The sequence below is a fragment of the Phocoena phocoena genome, chromosome 4, assembly GCF_963924675.1.
Source record: "Phocoena phocoena chromosome 4, mPhoPho1.1, whole genome shotgun sequence".
In the NCBI taxonomy this organism is placed as follows: Eukaryota; Metazoa; Chordata; class Mammalia; order Artiodactyla; family Phocoenidae; genus Phocoena; species Phocoena phocoena.
The window spans coordinates 80,216,537-80,243,276 of record NC_089222.1 but is presented as its reverse complement, the minus strand read 5'-3'; the positions used below and the strand labels follow the sequence as shown (position 1 = coordinate 80,243,276).

General features: G+C 37.0%; 1 protein-coding gene across 6 annotated transcripts in view; it reads right to left on the bottom strand.

Annotated features, from left to right (window-relative positions):
- GSK3B (glycogen synthase kinase 3 beta) overlaps positions 1-26,740 on the bottom strand; it is a 196,857-nt gene that overhangs the window by 123,724 nt on the left and 46,393 nt on the right. For all 6 annotated transcript variants that reach the window (XM_065876537.1, XM_065876539.1, XM_065876538.1 and 3 more), the window contains exon 2: positions 4,254-4,447. In XM_065876537.1, the coding sequence (XP_065732609.1) occupies positions 4,254-4,447 (194 nt within the window). The remainder of the gene's footprint in view (positions 1-4,253; positions 4,448-26,740) is intronic.

Genomic DNA, 26,740 nt, shown 5'->3' with positions numbered 1-26,740 from the left:
AATTATTTAATGCAAAATACATGATTATTTAATCCTAGGTAGCAGCTATGTAAAAATTACAAATGTGAAACTACAGAATTTTAAGTTGTCAGAAAAAATGCCTATTTTATGATAATCAAGAGAAATGAATCAGGCAATACACCAAATTTTATATTTTTGGAAACAGCTAACATTTAGCAAGGAGAACAAAGAATACTTAAGTTTCACAAAGAAAAGGTGATACACTGGAAAGAACTGAGCCTGGTGTCACACAGTCTGCCACGTTATAGCATTTAGCAGAAAAAAATAAAAACAAAATTATATAATAGCAACAGAAGCAATAAAATAAGCTTAATAAGAAATGTCAAAGCCTATATAAGTAAAACTCCTAAAAGATATAAAAGTAAACTTGAACAAATGGAAAGGCATCTCTTATTCCTGGATAAGGTAATTCAGCATCATGGACAGGTGATTTAACTCCCTAAGTTAGTTTATAAAGTTGATGAAATTCCAATTAAAAATATCAATGAGCTTTTTCATGGAGTTAGTCAAACTGATACCAAAGTTCATCGGGAAAAATAAACATCCAAAAATAGCTAGAAAAACATGAAAAAGAAAAGCTACATGGGCAGATTAGCCCTACCAGACACTGAAATATACTATAGAGCTCTATAATTAAAACAATGTGGTACTGACTTAGATATATGCAAATGACCTAGTAGAACAGAATGGAAAGTCCAGAAATAGACCAATTACCGTGGAAATTCAGCATATAATAACAATAGCATCTCAAATCACTGGAACAAACATAGATTTTTAAATAAATGAGACAAATGATTAATGATTTAGAAAGGATAAAATTAGATCAATAACTCATACCATACACAGGAATAAACTCCACAAACAGGAACAAACTTCAAATGGATCAGGGATCTAACTGTAAAAAGTGAAAACTTACAAGTGCTAGAAAATATGGATGAATTTCTCTTTAACCTGAGGAAAAGGCTTTCTGTAAGACTTTATAAGGAAGAGGCTTTCTAATCACAACTAAAATCCAGATATGATAAAAGTGGACATTAAACACATGAAAGGATGTTAAACTACATTCATAAGATTGTAAATTAAAACTACAATGAGATACCATTTCTCACCTATCAGATTGGCAAAAACTGAAAAAGTAAATCAATGCATGTTGTCAAACCTTGTGGGTAAAAAGGCATTCATATATTACTAGAGAGAATGCAAATCTGTACAAGCTCTTATGCAGGGGAATTTAGCAATATCATACAAAACTACATATATGTTTATGTTCTCATTCAGCAGCCCTAGTTCTCTTAATTTATTGTGAAGATACACATCTAATAATAAATACCTATGCACAAAGTTTTTCATAACAGCCCCCTTGGAGATTACAAAATATTGAAAAGTAATTCAATATCCATATATAGAAGAATGGTTGGAATCAACTCTGCAATACTATGAAGCTCTAAAACGGATGAGAAAAATCTCTGAACTGATATGACTTTCAGGAACTATAGTTAACAGAAAAGGAAAGTACAAAAGAGTATCTCTAATACTACACTTTGTGTAAGAAAGAAACAAAGAGAACTACAGTCTACCCTCTGCATTCATGGATTCCGCAACCAGGGATTCAGCCAAGCTGGGATCAAAAATATTCAGGGGGGAAAAGCTCTGGAAAGTTCCAAAAATCAAAACTTCAATTTGCCACATCAGCAACTATTTAAATAGTATTTACAACTATTCACATAGCATCAACAAGGTATTATAAGTATTCTAGAGATGGTTTAAAGTATATGGGAGGATGAGCTTAGGTTATATGGAAATACCACACCATTTTATATACGGAACTAGAGCATCTGCAGATTTTGGTATCCACTGGGTACCCTGGAACCAATCCACTGTGGATACCAAGGGATGATTGTACACTTACTGCTCATTTGTGCAAAAGAAACCCAGAAAAAATAAATCAGAACATAATGAGATTGGCTATCTAGAGGGAGTGAGTGGAAACAAGACAGAGGGAATGACATTTGTGTATCTCTGACTTTTAGAACCACATTAGTGTTTCACAGACTGAAAATATAATTTTTTTTTAAAAAGTCAAAAAGAATGGTGATAAAGTTCTACATACAAAAACAGATGAACCAAACTGTATTTCAGTTGAATAACTTAACTATGATAAAGGGAAAAATTAGAATTTTTTTAAAAAGCAAGAAAAAGAAGAACTAACCGAAGTATCTTCTGAACAGAATATACTGGTTTGATACAGCAATGATAAAATATAATAAAGAAAGCACTCTGGAGTCAGACTGCTTGGATTCAAATACCTGCCCAGCTATCCACTTGCTAACTGTATGACCCTGGACAAGTTAATTTATAATCTCTTTGTGTGTAGGTTTCCTTATCTGAATAATAACAGTACCAATATCACAGGACTAACGGTAAAGCTCTTATAAAACTACTCATGTAAAAGCCTGAGATCACCTGGCATATTTTAAGGATTTGATAAGTATCTGCTATCAGCAACTATTAATTCAAAAACACATTAAGTGTGTGGATATCCTGGAGACACACATAATAAAAATGGAGTCCTTGTCATGAAAAAATTTGGAATTTCCTAGTTTATGAACAATAAGTGTTCAAGGAATCTAGACTAGCAAGATCCATAGGGCTGGCTGGAATCATCTGGGAAATTTCATAAAGGAAGAAACTGACATGGATCTTTATATATGCACACGGTTTAGACAGCAGGAGAATGCAAGTGACAGAAGGGAAACTGAACAAAAGCAGAGAGGCCATAAAAACCAATATATCTCAAAGATAGTGATACATAAGGTTTGTAAAAGCTGAATATCTGGAGATAAGGCAAGACTATAGAAGCTCCCGAATGTACAATTAAAACTGGGCAGGCTTTATTTTCTAGGCTATGAGGAACCCATAGAAGATTTGTGTGTAGGAGAAACAACATGACCAAACTGAACTGTGGGATTATTCTAATGTCGGTATACAGAAAGACTGGAAGTGAGAAGATCAGAGGCAAGAGTCTTACTAGTTGTTAAGCCAAATAATGACAAAGGTCTGGCTAGAATAGCAGTGATGAGAAAAGGAAAGAAGGTATAGCTCAACAAGGCAGTTGGTGGGGTGGGGTGGGGGGAATCAACCAAACTTGGTAATCACTAGATATGAGGTATGAGAGAATGAAAGAGCCTGAATGACAGGTAAATGAGAAAACCATTAGAAGGAAAGAGCCACAAGGAATGGGAGCCAATAGAGAGGATTTCCTTTAAGATTGAAAGTTTAAGTCAGAGTTAGATAAGAAACCTTGCCAATATGAAATAACAGTACCTTCAGATATCAAGATCCAGTGGGCACTGGGCAACATGGTACTAGTGCTTGGGAGAGAGAGAATTGAAGACAAAAACTTCAGAATTTTTTTTTTTAATCTCTTTAGAAAGTTCAGGACATTCTGGAGCATACAGACACTAGGCTGTGTGCTATTTCAGAGCAGTGATCCCCTCTTATTTTTTTTTTAATCCCTCAATGTTTAGCACAGTTCCTAGTACACAGGAGACTCTCAGTAAAATGTTGCAGAGGTGGGAAGAGTAGGGAAGGGAACGGGGTTGCATGGCTTGTTAATGGCAGAGCCTTGATTAGAGTGCAGGTCTCACTGATTCTCCACTATACCATAACGTACAGGTGACTCTGACCATCTATGTACAGGACACCCTAAAGAGACGGTGTAAGAAATAAAAATAAGCTGAACTGTGGGGAGTACTGCTTTGTAGGGGCAGATGAAAGGGAGACATAAGAAGATAGCAATGAAAGGTCAGTTATAGGGGAAAAAAAATGATAGTGTTATATCACAGACTCAAAGGAAATTTTTCAAGAGAGGAAGCATAGTCAACTGTACCAAATGATCATATGTTACAGGTAATGTTTCTCTGGTCTCCTACACCAATGACAACCAAGGCAGAGAAAGGTCACATTTTTAAATAGAAATTAAGAAATTTTAATCTACATTTCACAGCATTTTAGATACATATGTCACTCACAGCAGTTCAAAAAAAAATACTGCAATCTTCAGTAAATTTTATCTCTACATAATACACAATGCAAAATAAAGTCACTACAGTAGTTGACCTGAATAAAAATTTGTTCAATAGATGAAATTTAAAGCAAAGAGAAACAACTGAAAAAATAATTATTTACATGCATTGACAGCAACAAAATACATGAAATACTGAAGGTCTTACCTTAAATCTCTTGTCCTGTAATACTTTCTTGATGGCAACCAGCTCTCCTGAATCACAAAGTTTGGCTTGATATACCACACCAAATGACCCATTCCCAATCACTTTAGTGTCTGTATAGCTGACTTCTTGTGGCCTGTCTGGACCCTGCCCAGGAGTTGCCACCACTGTGGTCACCTTGCTGCCATCCTTGTCTCCTAAAAGAAATAAGGGATAGATAAATGAGAACTGTAAAGAATTCAACAGAGAAAATTGCCAAAGTATACCAAGTAAACTATATTCTTTGCTACAAATTATTTTTAAATGCTCATCTTAGTTTATCACATAGTATTACTTCAACTATTTGTTTCAATTATAAGTAATTATTTTAACCACCATTTATTCAGTCATTCCATAGACCAGACACCATGCTTAGTTTATATATATGACTTCATTTAATGAAAACAACCCCATGAAGTAGACAGAACTGTTCCTATATTAAACATAATGAGAAGAATGTTACATTTGTTCAGTCAAAAGGCGAATGATGGACCCACCAAAGAATCCTTATCTGTCCAACTCTAAAGGCCCTAATTCTTTCCTCAGGGCTTTCTTATTTTACTTGAAAATAAGATAAGTACAATTGAAAAAGTCTAAATATGCTGACTCTATTCAGACCACTCTCCCTTTAGGAAGGTAAGGCTTTGAGTTTTTGCTTCTCCGTGTCTTATTTCTTCTTCAGAAAATAATGATGCCTCTCCAAGAAAGGTCTGATGGGTAAAAGAAATAGGGGAATGTTAAATTTGGGGGTAAGACATGCAAAACTTAAAAGAAAAATCAAACCCATTCAAACTGAGCCTCATTCATAACTAGCTCTCCAGCTCTGGGGTCTCTGCCCACTCATGACCATCTCCTTACCTCTTCTGCCTTCCCTCCTTGCCAGTAACAATCCAAAGACTCTTCAATTCAAGCTCAAGAGCCACCTCCTTCTTGACTAAGCACAGTTCATATCTCGGAATTCTTAAACTATTCTAAACCATTCTATACTACCTAGCATTTAATTTTAAGAAGCTTTAAATTGTTCTTTTAGTGATTTCAGAATACACAAAGATTCTAGGGACTACGATCTTTGTGAAGTAGCAATTATGACTTCGTGCCTGTTCTCTCTTTCCTGACAAATCTAAAACCAATTCTCAGTACAATGTAAGTCCTTAGGCTCACTGACTAAACTTCACTTCTTTTTCTTCTCTCTCTTACTCTTCCATTATAGCAATTTCATTTCTAAGATGCTCACTGAATTCATACTAACCTCATAGAAGAAAAATAATGTAATATTTAACCCTAGATACCAAACCAAACAACAACAACAAAAACCTCTGCTCACTATCTTAGTAAAAATTAAAAGGTTTACTCTGTTCTCTTTTGAGCAGTTAGAGAAACTGCTGAGAACTCTTACAGACTATATTCTCCCACTAGTAGGAAATCCTGGGTATACAAGGAACAATGGCTCTTTGTGCCTAAGCATCCTGGAATTTTTATTCAGAAATCACCAAGCTCTTCAGACTGCTCCATCAGAGATCTGAAATAGCAGAGCTGTAAAGAATGGCAAGGTAACACCGGGGGTGACTTGGTATGAGCATTAGTAATGCATGGGACAGTCAGCAGCTAGTGTGCCAAGGAAAAGCATGTCACCATTTGGCAGTGCAATTTGCTGACTCAGCAATAAAATAACAGCTGTATAAAATTTCACTGTACAAAAGAACTTTCCGATTGTTTCATCTACTCTAATACTTAAATGGAGGGCCATGTTTACTATGCAAATAAGGAAAGTAAGAGAGATTAACTTGTCCAATATCATAAAGCTTTAAGTAAAAGAACTCTTCATTCACGTCAGGCTGCCTCTGCCATTATTTTACAACCTTCCTACTACAGCTGAAAGACCGACTTCATATACCGTTACCCACACCCCCCCCCCAAGAAGCAGATGTTTCTGAAAATATGATGTAAAAAAGGTCAGTTCCAGAATAATAGTAACAGAATACATGAATAATCTTTTGTAGTTTTCAGTCCTCAATTATTCATTTATTAATAGCTAAACAGCTTTTTCCAAAGATACTTTGGCAACATTAGAGTTTGAAAGTTATCCCAAAGCAAAAGCATATGGAAAACAAAAATGTAAAACAATTGATTCTGTGATGTTCAAACAATTTAACTTTTGCTACTAGAAACTGTGTAACTTTGGATCTTAACAACAGAGCAGCATTTTAAACACTGCTACCAAGAAACCAAAGTCCTCATGAAAAGCTAGAATTCATAACAAACATGCCTCATTAAAAAATAAAAAGTCACCACTTTGCCCAATATTGAATTTCCCAGAATGCATGGTATCATGAGCTTCACACCAACTACAATAAAATTGGTTCCTAAAAAATGCCACTGTCTCTCAGGAGCAACAACAGCAAAGCACTGGGAACAGCTCAGTTTCAGGCACTCTCTTCTGGCCAGAGAACTCCTGGGATCCTCTATTACAATTAAAATTCACTCAGGTGGTATGAATTTCCTATTCTGATTAGAACACAGAATTAAATCCCCTATTCTTTAGCACAGTGGATAAATCTTAAATATATAAACCACAAAAGACTCCTCATAAAGCAATGGAAAGGTAGTATGCAGCAGAACAACCACTTTCAATTGAAGGCTGTTAAATATAGAATACAATTTTACAAAGCCCCTTATATGTATCCCAAAATGATATGTGTAGCCTTGTTCTCAGTCTCTCAAACACAGCAACACCTTGTGGTTACATTTTTTTGTCTTCTGAAGTCACTCCTCAGAACAATTGATCCATCCAAAACCCAAAAGGCCACTTCGGGCATATGTAAATATTTAGGAAGTATCTGACACTGACATTCTAATTTTAGTATTTCTTAATGATTCAGAGCTGAGAAAAAGCAACTGTGACCCTTTTTAACTAGGAGACTTTTAGAGATGTTAATAAGTCATACTACTAAATAAACTGAACAAAGTCAGCAACGACTATCTATATTAAATCTTCCTTTACCTCCAGAAGAATGTCTCCGGTGTAGAAATAACAGAAAATTAAAAGTCTACAAAGCCCAGAGAAACCAGCACACCAGGTATGATACAAGGAGGATACAAGGTATTTTTATGAAGCTTTTTAACCTAACAATAGGATTAGTAAGGAAACTAGCTCTGACTATTGTTTCTCATGAAGAGATATAACAGATAGCTATGTTTATGGATGTTCAAAAACAATATAACAGTCTACTGAAAAATATTATTTATATAAATTACTTAAAAGAACCAAAAAACCTTATTTTCAGGCATGATTAAGATAGTCTGAAGGGGAAACACTGACCACTGTCAAATTTTCAGGTTTTTAAATTAAACTTCAAACAACTCTTTATCCTAAGTATATGGCTAAGGAACTTCTATTAAAGCAAGATGTCCTCCCCTAAATAAACACAACAGCTTAGAGACATGAAAACAACATAAAAATTAATAAGCAAAAGAAATAAGAAACAAGGAACTGAGGTCCACAGAAAATCAGAGTTAGACAAATTCTAAAATAAGCTTATTATTGTCAAGAAATAGGGCCTCTACTCTATGATGTGGAAGCTCTAGCGAGTGTGCAACTGCTCTCATAACTTGGAGCAAAACTATGAAGAAAGAAAGAGAATGCAAACTAAGCAGCTGAATCAGTCAAATCAACCCTAATGTCAACAGCACGATAAAAAATTTTAGGGGCTTCCCTGGTGGCGCAGTGGTTGAGAGTCTGCCTGCCGATGCAGGGGACACGGGTCCGTGCCCTGGTCCAGGAAGATCCCACATGCCGCGGAGCAGCTGGGCCCGTGAGCCATGGCCACTGAGCCTGCGCGTCCGGAGCCTGTGCTCCGCAACGGGAGAGGCCACAACAGTGAGAGGCCCGCGTACAGCAAAAAAAAAAGGACAGATGTTATACATGAGCTGGCTTTTGGAGATGTTTTCCTGTATATCGCTTCTAGAAATGAAAGGAAAACATAGGGTGATAGAGGATAAAGATGAGACAGAAAAGACTCCCAAGTCCTTGATAGTGCAATAATACCACATTTTCAATCACAGGCAGATACCATGCCAATGGGATTAACAAGCATCAATTCTGAAGAACCATAAAATTAATCTTAAGAAAAACAAATCAGTCATTTTTGTCCTTAGAGAGAGGCATAATGGTGTTAATATGGGCTCTGAAGTCAGACCAAGGTTTGAATCACATATTCTACCACTTAGTATCTATAAAATGTAAATAGCTGCTACTTCATAGGGTTGTTGTAATGATTAAATAACACAGGTTAAGCAGTTTTGTTTTGTTTTGTTTTTTAAATACATGCCATATAGTGAGTGCTCAATAAATTATAGTTTCTCTGAAGAATTATTGGTAGTGGGAGTTGAAAAAAAAAAATTCTTCTGCTATGCTCTTTTACCACCAGGTACGTGCCCTACTACAGTGCTGATCACAATGTTCTATATAAGAGTCCGAGCCCCCCACTTGACTATGAGCTCTTAGGAAAGCCAGACATTACCTAAATCATTTAGATTTATTTCCCTAGTACTTATTAGCAGAGGGTTCAGCACAATGCAGGTGGCCCAGCAAATGTCTGCTCTTGAATTTATATAAAAATCACTCAAGCAGAATTATTAGGATTTGGGAAATGACTACTTCCTGCTAAACAGCAGTGTTTTTACTTCTTGCACTTGCCATTGATCAGATACAAATCCCTAGGGATAAGGTATATAGAAGCCTTACAAATAGCAAAACAGAATGGAAGGTTTACTAAAAACATGGCAACAACAAACAGCCAAAACAAATAACACAATTTGCCACATGTGTATCTATTTATAGGTAGGAGAATTACTCTGTTCATAACCCTTTTCCAGGTAATTTTGGTTTCTTCAGAGCATCAATATGCATGCAGCAATGGATAAGAACTGGGCAAGGGACATCTCTGAGGTCTGAAGCTCAATTTACAACAATACATATATAAGTATATTCCTTGAGTACTATTTTACAGTTTGCAAGCACCACTCACAGTGGACGTAAGAGTCACCTTGGAGAGTTTACTAAGAATGAAGATTCTAGAATTTCACCCCTAGAGAGACTCAGTAAATCTGCAGTAGGGCAGAAACTGTATTTTTTTTTTTTTTGCAGTACGCGGGCCTCTCACTGTTGTGGCCTCTCCCGTTGCGGGGCACAGGCTCCGGACGTGCAGGCTCAGCGGCCATGGCTCACGGGCCCAGCAGCTCCGCGGCATGTGGGATCTTCTCAGACCGGGGCACGGACCCATGTCCCCTGCATCGGCAGGCGGACTCTCAACCACTGCGCCACCAGGGAAGCCCGAAACTGTATTTTTAAAAAGCCCCCCGCCCCAATGATTCTTAATGCAGTTCTAGCAACCACTTTTTTTTTTTTTTTTTTTTTGGCTGAGTTGGGTCTTTGTTGCTGAGCACGGCTTTCACTAGTTGCAGCGAGTGGGGGCTACTCTTCAGCATGGTGCGCGGGCTTCTCATTGCAGTGGCTTCTCTTGTTGCACAGCACGGGCTCTAGGCATGCGGGCTTTAGTAGCTGTGGCTCGCGAGCTCTAGAGTGCAGACTCAGTTGTGGCGCACGCGCTTAGTTGCTCCGCGGCATGTGGGATCTTCCCGGACCAGGGCTCGAATACGTGTCCCCTGCATTGGCAGGCAGATTCTTTTTTTTTTTTTTTTTTTTTTTTTTGCTGTACGCCGGCCTCTCACTGTTGTGGCCTCTCCCGTTGCGGAGAACAGGCTCCGGATGCGCAGGCTCAGCGGCCATGGTTCACGGGCCCAGCCGCTCTGCGGCATGTGGGATCTTCCCCTACCGGGACACGAACCCGTGTCCCCTGCATCGGCAGGTGGACTCTCAACCACTGCGCCACCAGGGGAGCCCGGCAGGGGGATTCTTAACCACTGTGCCACCAAGGAAGTCCTTAGCTACCATATTGTGAGAAAGAACCATAATACCATTTAATTCGTACAACTTGGTGATGTACTCAGTCAGATAATCATTTAACAAATGGGAGAAACTAGGATGTTTGAAAGGTTCATTGGTAATTTGCCCAAAGTAACCCCTTCAATAAAGTGTACCCACAGGATTCAGACCTATCCATTTACTCTAAAACCTGTACCCTACTACACTACTTTGCTTAAGACTATGCCATGAAAACAACACACAGGGGTCAAGGTCCTAAAATCAACTTTCTATTTTCAGCAAAACTGAAAATTTTAAATATTTTACAGAAGATTCTGATGCAAAACTCTTACTTCAAGTTATCTATACTCCTTTTGAACTAATTTTAATTTACTCAAATTTTAAATCTTCTCTTAAAACCCAAATTTTACTTTAAACCAAAAACCAGAATGAACCATGCTAATTTTCAACAGTCTGAATTTAAATATTATTTTACTTATGAACCATGAACCGGAATGAAGCACATTTTTTCCTTTTTTCTAACTCAAGTGAACTGGAATAAAATCAAACCAAACCCAAAATTAATAAACATTTTACTTGGTCTTAAGCCTTCACTTGAAACAGTATCAAGATGTATCAATATTCTAGAAACAGGTTTATTTCCCATGGAAGTCTAAAAGGCTTGCAGCATGTGTCTAAAGAGCTTTGGCTTTTAGGAATTAACATTAGAATCTTTAAGTCTTAAACATGCTTATCTGCTTGATTTACAAAAACTGACCAATTTGGGGCAGGGAGAAAGTAGACAAATACATTAAAATCTTTCTTAATGAGGAAGTTTACCATATTACCAAAGAAACAGTATACCATACATGGGTGGGAAGAGTAAATGGTAAACACTTAGACTAAAGAAACAAATAATTACTTTAAAAAACACAATGACTCACTGAGCAGTGATCACACTTCTGGCAACTTCAGTATTGAACAGCTGTGAATCCAGAAGAAAGCCAAAAAATAGCTCTCACAAAGCTGATATAATTTATTCTAGTCTTTAGTGAGCGTAATATTAAAATCAGCACTCTATAATTTCTTTTTAATGGGTTACGTCTGTTCTTGGCCTGACACACATGCCCTCGATGCTCAATATTACCTTCTGACAACCCAAAACCCTGACTCAGTGTTGCTTTCTCCTGAACTACGCACCAAAGTTATCTCCACCCCTAAATCCAAACTGCTTTTCCAATAGCACAGCATACAAATTTACAAGCGTTTTTATATGCATTTTAAAGAAGTTATTAACCTGAAATTTTATGCTATATTTCAAACAGCAGTAAAGGAAAGATGGGAAGGACAGGATCTGTTTTCTCCCAGAAGACTTCGTTACTCTAGGTTGGTCCCATGTGCTTTATCAATTATAATTTAACAACTAATATCCAATCCATGAGGGCAACAATCAAGTTTATCACACGTTTATTGCTATAACCCATTTTATGCCTATGCACGTAGCAGGCTGTAAAATATTTGCTCATTTATAAGTGAACAGCTTCCTATAGGATTCCACTAAACTTTGGAATCTGCTAAAATTCTTAAAGTCACTAAAACAAGTACCTCTAATTCCTCCTCTAAAATAATACAAGACTCTGTAATCTCTCAAAAGGACTGGGTCACTCAGTAGACTGAGAAGAAAATGCAAAGACAAATTCAGTGGTTTGACAATTTTCCCTGGGACCAACCGTGATCACCACACATCATCTTCACCAATAACATATTTGTGGAGCACTTGATAGTTTATGAACATGTTTAGACCCATAATCTCACTTTATCCAGGCAACAGTCCTATGAGGGAGGTAGAACCAATAATGAACTGTAGAACTGAAGCTCAAAAGATAAGCAAAATTGCCCAGGTCGTCCAATTCCCAAGTTTAATACACTTTCCAATGCCTATAAAAATGGAAGCAAACCAAGCCATTTATTTCTATTCCAAAATAAATCCATAAAAATAACTCAGCCAACAGTACCACAGATTTTAAGCATCCTCACACATTTTAAAAATTTTTATTTATTTAGTTATTTATTTGTGGCTTCGTTTGGGTCTTCATTGCTGCACGCGGGCTTTGCAGCGAGCGGGGGCTACTCTTCGTTGCGGTGCCCGGGCTTCTCATTGCGGTGGCTTCTCTTGTTGCTGAGCACGGGCTCTAGGCGCGCAGGCTTCAGTAGTTGCAGCATGTGCGCTCTAGAGCACAGGCTCAGTAGTTGTGGCACACAGGCTTAGTTGCTCCGTGACATGTGGGATCTTCCCGAACCAGGGCTCGAAGCCGTGTCCCCTGCACTGGCTGGCGGATTCTTAACCACTGTGCCACCAGGGACGTCCCCTCACACATTTTAATATAAACTGCAAAAATACTTTCAATAAAAAATTGCTCGTTTTGCCTGAGACATAAGGCTACCTGATACATAAGGCTATCTAAAATGAATAAAATAAGAGTCAGAATTCCTCTGAGGAAAATCAAATCAGTGACCTGATAGCAAACATTTAAGTACTTGAACAGATTCATCACAATACAAAATAATAATCCACTGGTTAACGACAGCTGCTACTTTTGCAGGAACAGAAGAAACATTTCCTGCCTTTTTTTTTTGGTGGGGGCACGTCTGCGGGGACGGGGGGTTTGTGTGGTTTATTCTAAATAAGAAACCTACTGGGAACAGAAAAAGCAGGGAAGCATGATTTTTCTAATCAAGAAACAAAAAAGAAATATGAAGACTAAATCTCTCTACATTACACAGTTTTAGGAATCTCCTGTTGATCTGGCTGAATTACAATATTTCCCTTTTTTTTTAAGTTTTAAAAATACTGATTTATTAATTCATTTAAAAATAACAGAAATAACAAAAATAAACCCATTACATGTTAACATAATTAACATACAATATTTCACTTTTCATAAATGTAAAGATAACAGCATATTTGCTTAATAATGATAATAATTGAATTTATTTAAAAAAATACCCCCAAATCTATGTAATATTTGGTGGTAGATGCTGTCCCACATCATGAAAAACCAACTCTGAAATATGTGCAAATATAAATACCAAATTAGGGCTTCCCTGGTGGCTCAGTGGTTGAGAATCCGCCTGACAATGCAGGGGACATGGGTTTGGGCCCTGGTCCGGGAGGATCCCACATGCCGCGGAGCAACTGGGCCCGTGCGCCACAACTGCTGAGCCTGCTCTCTAGAGCCCGCGCACAGCAACCAAGACCCAACGCAGCCAAAAATAATAAATAAATAAATAAAATAAATAAAATAAATAAATAAATAAATAAATAAATACCAAATTAGCACGCTGTTCCTCATTCCCAGTTCTAAACAGCTTCCAAAGATACCCAGCACCAGTTACTGACCAACACAGGGTTGTCTAACTCAACACACTTTCTTATTATCACCTTCTCTCTCCCAGAACAGGAATCATTCACATTGTTATACTCTCCCCGCACTCCCTTAAACTTGCATTATTCTTATGTCAATTAAATCCACCTCAGACAACAGACATCCTAGGTTACTTCACCTTCTGTCTGTTTGTTTTCAAGTTGTAGTTACCAAAAGAAACTTTCTCTCCCTTTCTTTTCCCTATCACTTCATTCCACTCAAGAACTAAAAAAGCAACCTTAACCACAGCTGGTAAGCAAAAGGATAGCACTTCTGCTCTTACACCAGTATCAAGAGAAAGTAAAGCCATGAGTTAAAAAGCCAATCCCATCCATCTATTAAGCTCCTGAAAGTACCCAGAAAGATGTCAGTTTCCCATAGTCTCTATCTACTTCTCATCTCCCTCAGATTAAATCCCTTTATCAATCTAGTAGTACCAGCATTTGGAAGAATTTTTCAAAACTAACTTTTAGGGGGGTTTTAGTTTTACTAAAATAATATTATAATATGATATTATATTATCAGTAATAATATAATAAAGAGAATATTATTATTCTCCATTATTTTTCACTATAGTATGTAGATATCTGAGCTAATTATGGCTTAGTTAGGCTTTTGTAGGATAGCCTGGGAACCTAATTATTTTTATTTCACATATTTACAAAACTTTCAATGAAAAATTATGTTCTGAGTTCCAAAACAACTGATGAACCTTTGAAACACAATCTGTTTACAGGCTAAGACTATTCTGTATAATCTGGGAGGAAAATAAACATAAAATGTTACAGTTTAACTTGTTAAACTGTTAAAGTGGAAATGAAATAGGGTACCTCCTAAGAACTTTACAAGAATCTCTTTAACTATGAAAAATAAAATAAACAGGTAATAAGAGTTCTGTCAATTCCATTTCCATAAGGAACACCATACACTTTCAAATAGTGGTTAATTAATTTTTAGTTTACATTTATAACTACATGAGTAATAACACTACGTTTATAGTTAATAAATATGCCTAAGAGAAAAATATATTAAATAGCATTGTCCCAACTGATTCTAATCCTTTGGAATCAAATCCATATTGGTTTTCATATTTACCCCTTTCTTCCTTCCTCCAAAAGCTGACAACATCTGCCAGTACTCTGCCCACAAAAATGGACTTTAGAGAACAGAGCAATGCCATTTAAATAGGACAAGTCCCAGGCCCATCTCTCCATGGAGGAAGAGTAATGACAGATCAACTAGGTCAATTCACAAAGCAGAGTCCACTCTGCATTTCTCCTCACAAAGCTCTGCTACAAGAGAAGCTAACTGGGCTCTGTTAAATAAAGAGCATTGAAATGACACAGTCTTACACTCACAGTGGGACTATAATAAGAGTTGGCTTCAATTGCCACTGCCTAAGAAGTATGGCTGATCCTCTTACTAGTGGGTCACAGAAGAGCATGCTGGGACACCCCCATGCCAGGGTAGAGTAATTCTCACACTGCTGACTCATAACTTATAATGTAAGAAGCCTAAGAGGACTTAAAGAAAAAGAACTCTCGTCCTTGGGAAACACCTACCTTGCTAACCTTGCCTTTTCAGATGGTCTCTGTCATCTCCTACTGTTACCTACATGATCCAATGATAAACCAGGACAGGACCAGCGTAAGCCTATTAACAGTGACTGCTGGCTTATTTCCTTTTTTATACCATACCCCCACAATCTACAGAAGCACTGGAACACATACTCTAAAGTCAATGGGAAAGTGAGTACCATTTAAAATGAGAACGAGAGACAGAAATGCAATCCTATACTTCAAGTACTTGTATTTTAATAAATCATCTGTGTGTGGCTTTATAAAATATTAATTCTCATATGTGTTTGTGTTACATACAACCTTTCTAGTTTGTAAGTATTCTCTCACATTAATGGCACACAGTAGACTAACTGTAGAAAGTTTCAAAAATCTTGAGAACAGAAAAAGAAGATGCAGTTGAATTTTTGGTTCACATACATTGTTATTGATTAATTCTTCACATGCTTAATAAGCATTATTGGGGCTTCCCTGGTGGCACAGTGGTTAAGCATCTGCTTGCCAACGCAGGGGACATGAGTTCGAGCCCTGGTCCAGGAAGATCCCACATGCCACGGAGCAACTAAGCCCGTGTGCCACAACTACTGAGCCTGCACTCTAGAGCCCGCATGCCACATCTACTGAAGCCCAAGCGCCTAGAGCCCGTGCTCCGCAACAAGAGAGGCCACCGCAATGAGAAGCCCATGCACCACAACGAAGAGTAGCCCCCACTCGCCGCAACTAGAGAGAAGCCTGTGCGCAGCAACGAAGACCCAACGCAGCCAAAAATAAATAAATTTATTTTTAAAAACATGAGCATTCTCTGTGTACTAAATAGGTATTGTGCTAAGAACTGGGGTCCCAAAAATGACTAAGATAAACAAGAACCCTTCCTTCATGGAGTTTTCTGTTCAAAGAGAATTTAGTTATTTATTTATTAATGAAATCTGGATTCAATATTTATTCAAAATCTGGGTTCAGTATTTTCTGTAACATAATAGAGCCAGATACCTTACTAATTATTTTTACATAATACCTTACTTAATCTTAATAATCCTGTGAAGTTCATGAAATTACTTCCACTTCAGAGATGAGGAAACTGAGACTCCAGGAAGTTAAGAGACGCATTGGAAATCACTAACTAATTATTAAGAGGGGCCACATTAAAACAGCTATTCTAACTCCAAGTGATGACTCCGTTACTAATATATCAATCTGCTTCTAAGGAAAGGCCAAACAGGAAAAGGTACCACTGGCTGCCCAGATTATGAAATTAACTTTAACAAGAAACGAAGTTCCAAAAATCTTTTAAAAAACATTCTGGTGCAAATATATACAAATAACAGGACCAAGACTGCAATGAAGACATTTCTGAGTTGATTCCCTTCAAGACTCCACTCAATACAGCCCTCCATTCTGTGCACATTCATGCTTCACAGATGAAATATACTGTAATAAAAGTTAATTATAAAGTAAGTATCTGTAGCACCATCATACTTTCTCACCAGTTTCCATTATAAAAAAATGAAACTACGAACCCACAGAATAGCTTAACGGTAGAGACAGAGTTTAAGGCTTCAGAGATTTGATTTGGTAAACAGTCTCGTGCAACTTATGATCTTGTAGATCAACAAGGTCAACAGAAAGCCATGTGAACTATTACTCTTGAAATGTTACTTTAAATCTCATCAAGGAGAAATATACTATTTCCCCCTATTTTTGAGACCCCCATACACACAACCCATAGTCACATACCTTTGTCCCAGGCCCCTGCATTATCCAAAAAGGAGCAAATAAACATTAAGGGAGAAAAGAACAAATGTACCAAACAATCCAGGTACTATAACAAATAGAGAAGAAATAGTGGACTTCAGAGACCAATAACAGCAGTTGAACCTTGACAAATTCATAAATATATCCATCAAAGCAAGTGAAGCAACATGCTCCTGCAATAAACTGTGTCCCAAGGAGACAACAGAACCCATAATTTACAAATGTCCTTGGAAACCTGAAATGTTTGATTCCAAATTTTAAAAAGAGAGAATATTTTAGTTGGGCTATTCCACTTCTTGGGTAGGATAAATATTCCACATAATCTAGTCAACAACATAAATGGACTCCAGAAATTAACCTGGCACTAACACCTTAAGCTTTCCTTTAGTGACAGATTTTCTCAAGTCATATTTCTGGGAGAGTGTAAAAGACAATGCTTATGTCCAACACATGTACATAAAGCCTAATTTACCACTAATTTTCTAATTTTTCAGCTTATGTTTTCAACTATGAGTAGTGTTGTTACATTGAGAGTTAATACACACAATTAATACCCTCCCTCTCTTCTCTAAAAACTTCCCCCCTCCCACTGGGTTGAGCACCTGAATGTATTCATCCAAGCAGTTATTTCTTCCTAGACTAGACAGTGGAAAATCAACAACAAACAACAAACTCCTTGCTTTCATGGACCTAGAGCCTAGTGAGAAAAGCAAAGATTATTTATACAAATAATTTTCCAGTTATATAACAACTGAGGTAAGAGTATGTAAAAGAGAACTACAGGATTCAAGGAAGCCCATAATGGAGGATCTAGAACCTAATTAGGGTTGGGTCACCTAGAGAGAGTGATATATTTTGGTTGAAATTTGAAGAAGTGTGAAGGGGGGGAGGGACAACAGGATGGGAAAAGATAATAAAAGCATGTTAAAAGAAAGACATTGAAGGAGTTCAGGAAAATAGGGGACTAAAAGAAGGGTAGTCAGTCACAAAGACAATATATTGCATGATCCTGTTTACATGAGATGTCCAGAATAAGCAAATCTACAGAGACAGAAGGTAAATTAGTGGTTGCCTAGGGTTGGGGAGGGACGTGGGGTAGAAGATAGAGAGTGATTGCTAATGGGTTAGAGATTTCTTTGGGAGATGAGGGAAATGTTCTAATATTAGATTGTGGTGATGATTGCACAACCCTGTAAACAAACTAAAGATAAATGAATTGTACCATTTAAATGAGTGAATTTTACAGTATGAAAATACATACTCTCTAAAAGTGGGGGCACCCAAAGCCCAAGGCAGCATGGTTAGAGCAAAGTGAGCAAAAAAGAATGGAGGCAGGGGATTGGAGAAGAGGCCAGGAGCTGTATTACTATGCAGGCTTGTAAACCATTTCAGTATCACTAGATTGAATTAAATGACTTCTTGTCTGATACCTCAGTATATATTCACTGCAACTCAGAAATGGTTATTTGAAGAATAGATCCACTATCTCCCCAACTTTGGCTTTACAGCAAAAACAGGTAGTTTAACTACTTTAGCTATCAGATACTTTAAATGAAACTGATGTCACTGAGAGATGAACGGTTTCTAATTAAGCAGATTATTTATAAAATTAGACATTTTGGCAGGCTACCTCTAGAAAAACAATGACCATCAGTGAAAATAATACACTACGGCATGGTTCCTAACACTGCTCATACTTCTAAAAGCAATTCTGAAGGAAAATGGTGAAAAGACAACGTACTGAGAACTCTCTCTGATACTCCTCAATATGGTAAAAAGTAGAACATGAAAATGCCATAGGCAGCTATGGAGTTGGGAGTGGCAAGGTAGGGGAGGGAGGGTCCAGGAAAAGTCCGCAGCTAATTTTTTTACCCCCGAAAGCCCCTTACACACCACAGGTGAACCTCAGCAAAAGCTGAAAAGGCCAATGTCTTCAAGATTATACTAAATTGAGGGAAAAAACAGAAGCCCACAAAAACGGAATGTACCCATGGCTTAGTGGTAGAAAAAATGCTCAGAAAGGATTACACTGGCTAATAGACTTCTTTACCTACTATACTCCTCAGGCTACAGAAGAGTGGTTGAAAAACAATGGCCACATTAGTAGAAGACAAAGATATCCAAACTAAGGTGAAAAAGAAAGAATTCACTGATAGACATTGTATCAAAACAAAAGATCTGGAAAGAGCTGCCCAATTTAACCATAAGAAAGTTGAAAAAAACTGACACAAACACACTACAGGAAAAACATGCAAAAGCCAAATCAAACACTTATCTGGAAGAACAGGAAAAAAATTCCTTCCAATAGTGAGAACTTAAAAAGAAAGTAATTAAAACAAGAGTCCAAAGATAAGGTCATAAAACAACAGAAAGATTAAAAAGAAAAATTATTTTGGTCCTTGTATTAGTTTCCTGTGGCTGCAGTAACAAATTACCAAAAACTGGGCTGCTTAAGAGAACAGAAATTATTCTCACAGTCCTGGAGACCAAAAGTCTGAAATCAAGCTGTCAGCATGGCTGCACTCCCTCCGTAGGCTGTAGGAGAAAACCCATCCCTTGCATCTTCTAGCTTCGGGTAGCTGTCCATGTTACTTGCATTGTGGCCTTGTGGACACATGATTCCAAATCTCTGCCTCCATGGTCACATAGCCTCCTCCTCCGTGTGTCTGCTCTCTTCTGTGTATCTCATAAGGACATCTGTCAGTTGGACTTAGATCCTACCAGGATAATCTAGGATGATCTCATTTCAAGATCCTTAATTTACCTGCAATCTGCAAAAACCCTTTTTCCAAATAAGGTAACATTCACAGGTTGCTAAAGTTTGACATGGATATCTTTGGGGGGCTCATTTTTCAGCCTACCACAGTTCTCAATTTGTTCCTTAGCTTAGCAAAACAACCATAGATCTAATAAACTAGAAACAGCAAAGAACAGAAGAGACTTGGTGAAAAATTAATGCAAGGGGAAAAGGAAATCATAGTAATGCAGAGGGAATCAATGAAGAGATTAAAGTAATTCTTGAGAAGATAATAAATGTGGAGAACAAAAATGATAATTATTGTTCCAAGAATGGATTCCAATACATGAGTAGAAAAAGTATTCAAAGATACAAATTTCCTTGAAATTGAGCAAACTACATCTGCAGGACAAAAAGTTATGGTGTATACCAGAAAGAACTGACTCAGAATGGTTGAAATATCCTGGTTAAACTAAAGGATAAAAAAGATTCTATCAGGCATACAAACAGAAAAAAAATTAGTCACCTGCAAGGGTGGGGGCGGCGGGGGGAGGCAGGGGACATTTGCGGAAAAGCCAACAGACTAGTTATGAAAAAACAAGCCAGCTTTTTTGTACCACTGTTTGGTTTATGACTTTGGCAAAGTCAAGGAAGCTCCTTTCTAAACCTCACTTTCCCTATCTGTAAACTGAAAGGAGTGAATAAATATGAGCTTTTAGATCCTTTTTGGGTCTTAAAGTATATGATTTCATGGCAGCCAGATGAAGAGGATAAATTTCAAACACTAGGTTTTAGAACCTAATTCTCACCTTCCAATTTTTATTCAGTTACAGGCTGGGAAATAAAGAAGTTACTATTTCAGTCACTCCTCCTACCCCCAAATATAGCTATCATTTATACCCAGCAAATTAGCAAATATTAAAAAATAAAAAGTAAACACTCGAGGTTAACAAGGATACAATAAAACTAGGCATCCTCAAACACAATTAGCTCTTACTGAGTTCTAGAGGTTTTATCAATTTACACTTTCACTCCCAGTGTTTGAGAATTAATATCTTAAAACTGTTAAAAAGTCTTAAAATTGTTCCCAAATATCAAGCAAGAATGTTAGAAAAAAAGTTCACTTAATGAAGAAGGAGTATTTGTTAGGGGCAATGAGAAGGTATCTGCTGGAGTAAGAGCAGTGAAAGATAAGGTGTGAGAGAGAAGTGAAGGTTTATATATAATATAATCTCCAGTAGTAGTCTCAACATTTGAGCCAAAGAGACCCTGTAGAATGTGTTATTGCAAGGGGGTCTCCAAATCCATAAACAAACCAACCATTGTTGGAACTGCACAATAAATAATGTCATACCCACAAATATATACACATATGTATACAGATTCTTAAATATGAAATCCTGTATTAAGTATATTTTTCCTTAAAAGCATCAACAATGACAAACAACAACAAAACCCTACCCTTTGACTCAGTATTTCCCTTTCTAGGAATATGGTGGGGAAAAAAGTAATCAGAGGGACTTCCCTGGTGGCGCAGTGGTTAAAAATCCACCTGCCAATGCAGGGGACACGGGTTCAATCCCTGATCTGGGAAGATCCCACATGCTGTGCAACTAGGCCTGTGCGCCACAACTACTGAGCCCATGCGCCTAGAGCCTGTGCTCTGCAATGAGAAGACACCACAGTGAGAAGCCCGTGTACCACATGGAAGAGTAGCCCCCGCTCGCCACAACTAGAGAAAGCCTGTGCACAGCAACGAAGACCCAATGCAGCCAAAAATAAATAAAGAAATAAAGAACATAAACATTAAAAAAAAAGTAATCATAAACTGAGACAGAATGATTGCTTTATGTAGACATTCATATTCACTGAAGCAATATATATATCAATAAATTGAAACCAATCTAGATACTGCAAAATAAGAGAATAACTAGGTAAATATAATGCTCCAGTGAACAGATTAAACAACCATTAAAATTAACTTTCAAAGAATACTTAAGTTTACAAGGAAATATTCATGATTACATGAAAAAGCAGGTTACAAACTGCTATATACTGTGTGATCCCAATGTTGAAAAAAAATATTACAAACACATCAAAAAGTAAACAGGAGTTTTTCTCTGGATAGTGAGAATACAGACAAATTTTCTTTTTTGTACCTCTTTGTAATTTCCAAATTCTCTATAATTGAGCACGTAAATTTTTTAAAGATGAATTTGCTTAAAGTTCTAAAAAGATACTCTTTTCATAGAAGTATTACTATTATAATCTAACATTTTCGTCACTGGGTTCTAAAATATCCAAGTACGCTTAAGGAACTGTCTAAAGTAAAAAAGGAGCAAATGCCTACCTTCTGAATGTCTTATCCTTAGTTCTAAAATAGAGTATAATCAGTATTATGAAGAGATGGATTGAGTGCCTCATGGCCAATGTTTATTTTTCAATTAAGCATTGATTCTTATACTCAATACAGAAAAGAGTGACAAGAAAATAAGCTGGATAACTCATGACTCATTATGATGTACATTTAAAAGATTTCCTAAAGGGCTATCCATATTCAGATTCAACTTTTATGAACCACTCTGTGACTGTTCATTTAAATCATAAAACAATCAATGAGGTATTATTACTATTTAATAAATAAAAGAATTGAACAGGCCAGCCCAGAGCCTCACCATAGTACAACTAGAACCTACTAAAGCCAATTTACATCAACAAAAACCTGTTCCTCCCCCAACAAACTACTTGAAATTGTCCAAATTTTACCACTAAGGCCATAGATCCCTCCAGCCTACAAGAAACTTTAAGGACTAAATCTATCACACCGCATATCCTTGTTTACCTAAGTCTTCACCAGAAATACAAGCCCCTCTTATTTGCTATTAACTCTCATCCCCCATCTACTCTATATATCCTTCTCATCTGAGTCAACTCGACTTCCCCTTCTACAATATCCTCTGAATTCTTACTCTGATCAGCAAACTCCCATCTGCTGGCCTTAAGGAAAACATAATTTCCCCCAAGGACACTACTTTCAGAAATCCCACAGAGGCTGATTCAATTCCTCGACACATCTCAAATAATGTCCTTCTTGCTCCTTATTTCCATTTCAGAACCTCTGGTCATCCAAAACAACCCCCACCACCCCGCAAAAAAAACCAACAACCTTGCTTATAGTTGAGGGACTCCTATTCTGTTTCCTCCTCTACAAACCTCTAAATGCTGGAGGTCTTCTGGTCTGGGTCCTAGACCTCCTTTCTCTTCTGCCACTATACTTTCCCCAAATTTATCTTACACATTCCCAGAACTTTAATTACATGGTATTCAAATTATTAATAACATTTGAGAGCTGTTGGTTCTCAAATTTATTTCTGTAGCCCAGACCTCTCTTTCAACCTGTAGAGACCCTTATATTCAACCTCCCATTTCAGTGTTACACTTGTCTAAATCATGTCCCTGATTAAAATACTTGAAAGGGTTCAACATGTTATGCAAGACTCTACAAAATCTGGTTGGATACTCACCTCATGCCATTCTTCCCCTTGCTCTCATCATCAGGTCACACTAGGCTTCTTTCAATTTATTGGATACACAACGCTCTTTGCCTCCACAGGACTCTTACATGATATTTCCCTGTGCCTGGAATGGTATTTTTCTAGGCCACTAGCCGACTCCTTTTCTTTTAGGTCTCAGCTTAAATATCACTTTCTCAGAGAAGCCTACTCTATGACCATCCTAGCAAAGTAATTTTCCTCCGTTATTATACTCTCACTGTAACCAGCTCTTTTCCTTCAAAGTATTTATCACAATCTGTAAATATAAGTAAATACACAAATAATGTCCTGATCACATTAAATATTCAAACTATATCTTTCAAATGAATCAAAAATCAGTGAATGAATGGACTTACCACAACCATATAGCTAACACACAAGAAAGCAAGATCTGCCCAACCTAAATCCAGTGTTCAACATACAATAATAATGTCACTACAACTCATCTCAAACTTAATGTAACTAACTTTAATATTTAACTAGATTTAATAATTCTTACTGTAAAGAAGTATGGTAAAGTTTTGAGATCTTAGAATGTAAAAATTACAAGGATCAGAGTGCTCAGAAATGTAATGGGAAGTCTGAATTTTTGAAAAATAAAATAATTTTAGGGCTTCCCTGGTGGCGCAGTGGTTGCGAGTCCACCTGCCGATGCAGGGGACACTGGTTCGTGCCCCGGTCCGGGAAGATCCCACATGCCGCGGAGTGGCTAGGCCAGTGAGCCATGGCCGCTGAGCCTGCACATCCGGAGCCTGTGCTCCGCAATGGGAGAGGCCACAACAGTGAGAGGCCCACGTACCGCAAAAAAATAATAATAATAATAATTTTATTTCAACACTTCTCAAAATATTTTTGAAACACTTTCTTATCTGAATAAGCAAAAGATAATAAATTTAGCAGGCAGAGCTCCAAATTTTCACTCATAGAACAATTGTTTGGAATGAAACATTAAAATTTACAGAAAAAGCAATAATTTATGTTCTTAATCCAGTCCATAAAAACCTATTTAACACTGGTTAAATAGGCCTTAGTACTAATAGTACAAACCTGAGTTCTGCGTCTAGGAAGCAGGACTGTGTAGTGAAAGAAGGCTGAGGATAAAAGAAGAAGGTAAGAGCTCATTTAAGTCCCTGGGTAGCCTGCTTGTTTTTTGACTCTGCCACGTCCCAAGCTTCTTTTTCCCATGCCCTGATGCATGCATTCAACAAGGGACAGAGGATGAAGTGGGAAGAAAGAAAGAGAAGAGCAGTATTTATTAAATACTTGGCAACAAGTACAGTGTTGGGTATATCCTATTTCACTTACTCCCACCAACCCCACAATGCAGTTATCATCATCCGTTGTTTCACAGGGAATAATTAACTTTAAGCCTATGCTCTTTCCACTAACTACTTCTTAACCAATTCTAATTAAATAATTGTATAATTAACTGTTTAATGTACTGTCCACAAGGAGATAAGGCAGGTCTGCATTTTACACCAGTTTTCATAAAAGAGCTCAAAATTTCTTGGATGAATAAATGACTGAATCAATAAATGAATGAGTGAGCAAAATAAACTGAAGCTCCATCTCCTCTGTGACCTGTCCTAACCATTCTAAACTACAATGATTATTCATCCTCTGGAGTCACACTGACTGTCTCTATCTGTGCTAACACAACAGTCACCAACAACATGAGGCTACTGAACACTTGAAAGTGGTTAGTCTGAATTGAGACGTGCTGTTATTACATAACACATTTTGAAGACTCAATATAAAAAACAAACAAAAAAAAACAGAATGCAAAATATCTCAATGACTTTTATATGTATTACATGTTAAAATGTGAATATTTTTATATATTGGGTTAAATAAAATATATTACTACAATTAATCCCATCCATTTCTTTTTTTTAAAGTGGCTTTTAGAATTTTTCATTATATGTGTGCCTTACAATATATATATATTATTTTATTTTATTTTATTATTATTATTTTTTAGCGGTACGTGGGCCTCTCACTGTTGTGGCCTCTCCCGTTGCAGAGCACAGGCTCTGGACATGCAGGCTCAGTGGCCATGGCTCACGGGCCTGGCCACTCCGCGGCATTACAATAGATCTTTACTGAACAACACTGACCTATAACTTACATATTTCTATTTTATAGCATCTCTTATGTTATTTAAATTTTCATGTGATGTTTCCCTACAATGAGGGGTCCCTAGTCTTATAAAATGACAATATGAACTTTTTAAATGTACTTTTTAAAATGCATTTTTTAAAACAGGTTTGTTAAGTTATACTTTATATAACATATAATTCACCCATTTAAAGTGTACAGTTCAGTGACTTTTAGTATATTCACAGGCTTGTGCATCCATCATCTCAATCAATTTCAGAACATTTTCATTACATCAAAGAGAAACTCTACACCCCTTAGCTATCATCCCCCAATCCCTCCATAGCTACTAGCCCTAGGAAAATATTAATCTACTTTCTGTCTACAGATTTGTCTGTTCTAGACACTTCATACAAATGGAATCATGTGGTCTTTTGTGGCTGGCTTCTTTAACTTTCAATGTTTTCCAGGTTCATCCATGTTGAGGTACTTTGATTTCTTTATGTACTGATATGATTTTTTTAAATTACTGAATAATATTCCATTGTATGGATAGTCCCCATTTTCTTTGTCCATTCATCAGATGATGGACATTTGGGTGTTTCTACTTTATGGCTACTATGAATAATGAAGCTATGAACATTCATGTACATGAACATATGGGTATGTATCTAGGAGCGGAATTGCCGGAGCATATGGTAACTCTATGTGTAAACATTCAAAGAACTACCAAATTGTTTTCTGAAGTGGCTGCACTATTTTATATTCCCACCTACAGTGTATCAGGGTTCCAATTTATCCACATCTTCACAAACACTTAACATTATCTGACTTTTTTATTCTAGCCATCCTAGCAGATGTGAAGCAGTATTTCCTTGTAGTTTTTCTTTAGATTTCCCTGATGGCTAATGATGTTGAGAAACTTTTCATGTGTTTATGGGCCACTGGGTTACTTAGCTTTCTTATTATTGAGTTATAAGAGTTCTTTGTATATTCTAGCTATAAGTCCCTTATCAGATATATGATTCACAATTCTTTTCTCCCAAGAAAACAGTCTTTTCTTTTTCTTGGTATTCTGAACCGTAAATGTTTTTATTTTTAATAATGTTCAATTTACCTTTTCTTTTGTTACTTGTGCTCTTGATATCATATGCAAGAAGCCATTGCCTAATCCAAGGTCACAAAGATTTATTCCTGTTTTACTACCCTAAGAGTTCTACAGTTTTAGCTCTTGCATGTAGGTCTTTAATCTATTTTGAGACAATTTTTACATATGGTGTGAGGTAGGAATTCACCTTCATTCTTTTTGTGTGTAGTTAACCAGTTGTCTCAGACCATTTGTGGAAAAGACACTTCTTTTCAAAACCAACTGACCATAAATGCAGG